The 6,282-nt window shown below is 45.5% G+C and overlaps 1 protein-coding gene across 1 annotated transcript; it reads right to left on the bottom strand.

Annotated features, from left to right (window-relative positions):
- Window positions 1–3,083: 3,083 nt before the first annotated feature.
- RPLP1 (ribosomal protein lateral stalk subunit P1) lies at window positions 3,084–5,583 on the bottom strand. The gene is made up of 4 exons (XM_032417719.1): window positions 5,357–5,583; window positions 4,573–4,647; window positions 3,436–3,553; window positions 3,084–3,206 (listed from the first exon to the last, which is right to left on the bottom strand). The coding sequence occupies exons 1-4, from the start codon at window positions 5,426–5,428 to the stop codon at window positions 3,127–3,129; spliced, it is 345 nt and encodes a 114-aa protein (XP_032273610.1). The 5' UTR covers window positions 5,429–5,583; the 3' UTR covers window positions 3,084–3,126.
- Window positions 5,584–6,282: the final 699 nt, after the last annotated feature.

The following is a 6,282-nucleotide window of genomic DNA, read 5'->3' as shown; positions in this document are numbered from 1 at the left end:
CTAGGGCAAATTCTGTGCTCTTGACAGGGTCAAGTTCAGAATGGGAAAACCCGTGAAAGTTATTTCTAAATTATAAAGCACTATGCAACCAAACCCATAGGCACCTGGCTCACGTTGTTCCCTCAGAATTTTACTGAATATGCTCCTTCAAATTATGGGGAGAAAGGATTCGACATATTTTATTTGAATTTGTAGCAATATACCAAGTTGTTTTGTTGCATAAATATTTTGAATTCTTTCATTTTAATTAGAGTGTTTCTCTTTTCCAAAAGGTGGTTTTAGAATTTCATGTGTGGTTCTCTCATTTTTAGAAGAAAGAAGAAAAAAAAAAAAAGTAAAACTGTTGACAGGAGCTTTGGATTTTTTTTTATCCCATTGTGTAACACATTCAGTGACAATATGGATTTTTTTAAAAATTGTTGTTCTTAGATGGTTTGTCAGCAAGTCTGTTCCTAAAATTCTCCCCTACACCTAATCCTGGCTTCTTGCTGATGCAAGATTATAAAAGGGGTGAGTGAGCCAGCCACGGACCTGGGTATGCTTTCCTTGTGGCCGCCACAGGAGAGAGTTGAACAGAATCTTAGGAACAACGGAACTTATTAAACAAAGTAGAGTATGTTTGGTGAACAATCAGTAGCGCAAAACCAGTCATGAGAAACCAAACTTGCTGCCTGATTGCAAAGGACTGGCAGGGAGAAGTCTGAAGAGCACAAGGCTTAGGCTTGCTGGACCTAGGGATTCCTCAGAACTGTGTTCTTTGTACCTTACACAGAAGGGAAATGGCATCTACATACCAGCGAGCATTGATGGGCAAGTTCATTCCCCAATACAAACTAGATATTCCCATTTTGCAAAGAAGAAATAAAGGGTCAGGAGAACTAAAAGGGGAGTGGAACTGGGCAGACTTTTTAATTATCAAATGAATAAAAGGTTAGCATTTCTGCATGTATAAGTGGGTCTCCTACTTCATCAGATCATTCTTTGGAAAGGTTTTAGCTCTATTTAGATTTTTTACTACGTTAAAAGATATCTTTTCAAAAGCTGGGCCCACCCATGAGGCCATGTTAACACTTGAGTCTTGCTATAGTGAACATTTGTCACTGTATAGTTTGGGTAACCGAACTTGGTATTTATATCTCAATTTACCACTTAATTTTCAGCTGTTCTAGATGCTGTTTTCCTTTATCTTCTTGTTAAGTGTTCTTTTTAATCTGTTCAAAATATTTCCTTGGCTAAGTGAAGTGTCCATATTCCCTCCTCACACTTAACTGCTCACCGACTGCAAGGAATTCCTGTTATCTCAGAACTGTCTAAAACCCAGTGAGGCAGGCCTATCGTTATAGATGAGTAAACTGATGCAGGAGGGGAAAAAGGAGCAGCGGCACGGGGAAAGATGCTAAGAGCAGGCTTAGCAGAGCCTGGTCTGAATCCTTCTACCCATTTACTAGCCTTTACCTCATGTTAACCTCTGAGCTCCCACTGACCCATCTGTGACATGGGGTTACCATGGGATTGTTGTGCAGAATGACAGGACACGCTAGAGATCAGCACAGCATTGGCTGTTAGCTGATGGATGAAGATAAGGAGGAAAAACACTTAAATGTGGGCGTAGACCAATCTTTAGGTAAGCTCTTCACCGGTCGGGCTTGAACTCATGACCCCAAGGTCAGAGTTGCATGCTCTACCAAACCAGCTAAGCGCCTCACAATCGCTTTATGACCCGTTCCTCACGTGCACAAAGGATTCATCTCTAATACATGAGAACTCCAAAATTTGAATGACAGTAACATCTATGTACTACTATTCATTGCACTTCCTCAAGGTCCTAAATTGATCATCCCTTACCTTTCTTGTCTAATCCATCTTATTTTTGAGCTTTAGGAAAAGGGTAGTGTGCTGTATGCAGTTTACCAGGACTTGTTCTTTATCTAACCTTACTTTTAAGAATCCCTCTATATCCGGAGCTCATTTTCAGGGCTGATAATTTAGGATCATTTGTTTTCTGATTGATGGAACTTTGAGGTTTTTGCTATCTTTTAAGTACTGCTTTAAACATTCCCAAAAATGCACCGACATCCATAATGTAGCTTCTCTTGGGTAATAATACATAGAAACAGAATTGCTGGGTTGTGTTCAATTCTGTAAGGTACACGAGCCATTAACCCATGTGGTTCTAAAACTTAACACTAATGGTCTTACACACTGGACAGCTGGGGCTAGGAATCCTGCTTTTCACCAACTCCTGATCTCCTCTATTAAATGGAGACAGAGGAAAGGGCAAGATGTCCAGGTGCCTGGCACCTAACAGATGCTCTGAAGACAAAGTAATCATATTTTATAAATCCATCTTAGGGTGCCCTGGCATTTTGAAGTGAACCAGTCTCCACACCAGTGCTCAGCCTGCCCCCTTCCCCAAACCCTGCTTCGTTAGTGTCAAATACAGGTTTGAATTTTGGTTTTAGCCTTTGTGTAAATAAGGACCCAAACCTGATTTTTGAGAGTGAGAGCGAGAGATCAGAGGGAGAGGGAAAAGCAGACTTGCCGCGGAGCAGGGAGCCCAATGTGGGGCTCAATCCGGGACCCTAAGACCATGACCTGAGCCCAAGGCAGACGCTTAACTAAGCCACCCAGGTGCCCCATCAAACCTGAGTTTACACCACTTCTTCAGTACTGCTGAATTATCAGCCCAGGGACATAACAGTATTCTACCTCTGATGGCTCAGCACAGCTCAAAAATTTGTAACCAGGATTCTACTTGGGATTTTTAAGAGGCCTTGATTATACCACCACCGCTGCCTCTTATTCCTGTCAAGGGGACAAACCCTGTCATCGTGAACTCACACAGGTGACCCCGACAAGGCATTTGCTCTGATCCTTCTCCCACCTCTCCATGCAGTTCTAGATGCAATTATTAGGTACATTCTTGGTACAGCATGTGGCTGGTGTACTATTTCTCACCATGAGATGGTGGCAGGGGGAAAAAACTCAGCTGGTGTCATACCAGAAAAGGCTGAAAACCAGTGTTGCAGAAGGGAGATCATCCATACATAGCACATCCCCAAATAAATGGCAAAACCAACAGCAACCAAGAGTTCAGCTTTTTATTGAGCAGCTTATAGAAGAGGTTTAGTCAAAAAGACCAAAGCCCATGTCATCATCAGACTCCTCAGATTCTTCCTTCTTTGCTTCCACTTTCTTCTCCTCAGCTAAAAAAACAGAAAGTCAATCACACCTGCTCAGTATTTTAAACTCCAAAGAGCTCCAGGCCCTTCAACTTACATGGTTAAAAATACCCTAGCCTTCCTTCCAACTATGTCCCTGAGTTTAGGATTTCTACACATCATCTACTCTTAGCAAATTAAGTATTATAGGCAACATTGCTCTTCATCTCCACTCCTCCCTCCAATACCAAAAAAAAAAAAAAAAAAGGTCTACCTGGGGCAGCAGTGGTGGAAGGAGCAGGACCTCCAGCTGGCGCAGCGCCAGCTGCTGGGGCAGGTCCACCAGCTCCTACATTGCAGATGAGGCTCCCAATGTTGACGTTGGCCAGGGCCTGCAACACACGTGCATACACAGATCACACTCAGTTCTGGCCTTTTGTTATGGTACCGATCCCCTTTTTGAACTGACAGTAAGCAATTCCCAACACTATTACTGTTCTTCCTTCTTCGCTGGAGTCTGCCAGTGACGTTTTGTCTTCTGCTTGGATTAGACATAGATAGGGCCACACAGCTGTATTAAAAATTAATCACACACACAAAACTACTCAAGCTTTAAATCTTGAGTATTGCATTGCCATACTTAAGTAGCAAGGCAGAATAACTAACTGAATTCCTTCCTTTTATAGATGAGAAAACTGGCCCACAAAAGCTGGCTTAAGTTGTTGGCAAAAAAACTCAAGCTTCCTTAAACACTCAAACCAGGATTCTTTCCACGGTTCCAAATTTCTTAACAGTGAATTCAATTTTTCAGACTGCTAAGTCCAGGGACTTTATTAAAGGCACAATGTTTTCAATCATTCAAGTCTTTGGACACAACCTGAAGAGATGAAGCTAAAAGCCACTTACCAAAGATTAAGTAACATATACAACAGAAAAGGGAGCCAGTGCCAAGTTCCTTGGGTAGGAATCTTGTCTTCATTAGTCTTTTTGGATATCCCAACAAATAGTAAATGGTCAATGAAAGGCCACTACACCCGATTTCCATGAAATCAGAAGGAAGGATCTCCTTGGAACGGCATGGGTGGTGGTATCCCCTGGGTGACCCTTTTAAGGAGGAGTCATTTGGTGCGTGTGTATGTCATATATACATATACATACATGTACAAATATGTGTGTGTGTCATGGCTTCAGAACAGAAGGAAAGAGAAACCAGATTGAAATCAAGAAGGAAAAGACAAGATAAACTTTAATTAGGTTCTAGAAATGGAGCTATGAGGAAATAGAACTTAAAAAAGGTCCAGTGGAATACGGCACCTTCCAGTCTTTTTCGTGTTACGTGAGCACCTGACTTAATAAATCAGTAATGTCCCCAAATTTGCTTCTCCACATCACTTTGCTGCCACCAGCTTACCTTTGCAAACAAGCCAGGCCAGAAAGGTTCAACATTCACACCCGCTGCTTTAATGAGAGCATTGATCTTATCCTCCTAAAAAAGATGAAACAGCAATCCATCAGAGCAAAGTGTAGTTTTCGTAAACGTCTCCAAAATACTGCAACTGAAAGTAAATCACTCAAAACGTGTGTACAAAACCATGTTTAACCACTTCAAATATTCTATCTGTATTTCATGTATCCTTATTTAAAAGGACCATTTCGTACTCTTACGATTACCACGAGCAAGTGAAATGCACCCGGCTCCTGTGTGCCAGGCACCTTGCAAGGCGGCGAGCCCATCGCTGCCATTTCGCAGGCTGGGACTTGCCCAAGTCACGCCGCTATTTTAAGTTACGAGACAGGGCGGGAGGTGGAGCAAGCTAACGTGCCCTCCACATCACGCAGCCTGGCCCAACAAGGCCTACCAGGAGGACCACAGGAATTCCAGGCCATCACACCAAAGAGGGATAGTGACCTACGTGAGGGTGAGGATGCCCACACGCCGCGGAAGTTTCGCTGAAGCAAGCTTCCAAAGCCGGAGCGCGCAGCCCAAGTGTACCCCAGCCCCCCAGGAAGCTGCAGCACGTGGCCGGGACCCCAGGCCGCCCCGCACGTGGGCCCGCCCGCCGCCGGGTGCCCGCCCCGCCGCGAATGTCGATGGCCGCGGCTCCGGCCGGAAGGGCCTGGCAGGGAGGCCCGGCACGCGGAGAAAAACGGCCGCCCGCAGGCCGACCCCGCCGCCGGCCCGGGCCCGCACTCACCGTGACCGTCACCTCATCGTCGTGCAGGATGAGGGCCGAGTAGATGCAGGCGAGCTCCGAGACGGAGGCCATAGTACGGGCGAGTGCTGAGCGGACGCTGCCGGGCGCGGTGCTAGTCGCCGGATGAAGTGAGGGCCTCACCCCAACGCGGCCTTAGCTTCCTCGGAAGGACCGAGCACCTTAGCGGCAGCTGAGGAAAGAAGGTCCGGCGCCTGCGCGCAGCCTCTTATACTGGTCACGCGGACCAATCGGTGCCCGCGCCTGGCGGAAGAGGCGGAGCGAGAACCGCCCGCGCCGACCACTGTTGGCGCCTGCGCACAAAGTGCGACTCGCTCGTTAGTTAAAAAAGTTGGTGGGTTCCTGCAACTGCGGGTTCGTTGGGTTAGGCTAAAACTCAGGACTCGTGAACAGTAAAAATATTTTTAGGAAAAAGTTATCTAAGTAAATGGCTTTCACCCCCATCTACTGTAGCCCGTGTGACACTATTTGGACATATAATGACGCCGCCAGCCTCTCCTAGCTGGCTGTGACCACCTGGAGCGCAGGAGCTAAATTTCAGCCTGGCGGCCTCGGGTGCTTAGCACAGCGTCTCGGATGAATTAAGTGATGTAGGAGGAAATGAGAAGCTTCCAGCGTGACGATAGCAGTACCATTGGAGCGCCTACTGTGTCCCAGGCACTGAGCCACACTCTACAAGGATCCATGTAATCTTCACACAGCGTAAGAGGTAAGTACTATTATTATAAGTATAAAAGATCTATTGAGAATGTAGGGGAACTTTCCATATCAATTTCATTTTTTGTAACTAAGGCACTCTGTGTTTGGGTGGAAGTGTCTTGAAACTGCCCTTAAGACGTTCAAGACTTCTTGAAGCAACTGCAATCTGTCTAGGTGCTGCATTGCTATTTTGTATCTTTGAAGCTTAA

Source organism: Phoca vitulina, unplaced genomic scaffold, assembly GCF_004348235.1.
Source record: "Phoca vitulina isolate PV1807 unplaced genomic scaffold, GSC_HSeal_1.0 scaffold20, whole genome shotgun sequence".
In the NCBI taxonomy this organism is placed as follows: Eukaryota; Metazoa; Chordata; class Mammalia; order Carnivora; family Phocidae; genus Phoca; species Phoca vitulina.
The sequence above is the reverse complement of the archived record's forward strand: the minus strand, read 5'-3'. Positions and strand labels throughout refer to the sequence as shown.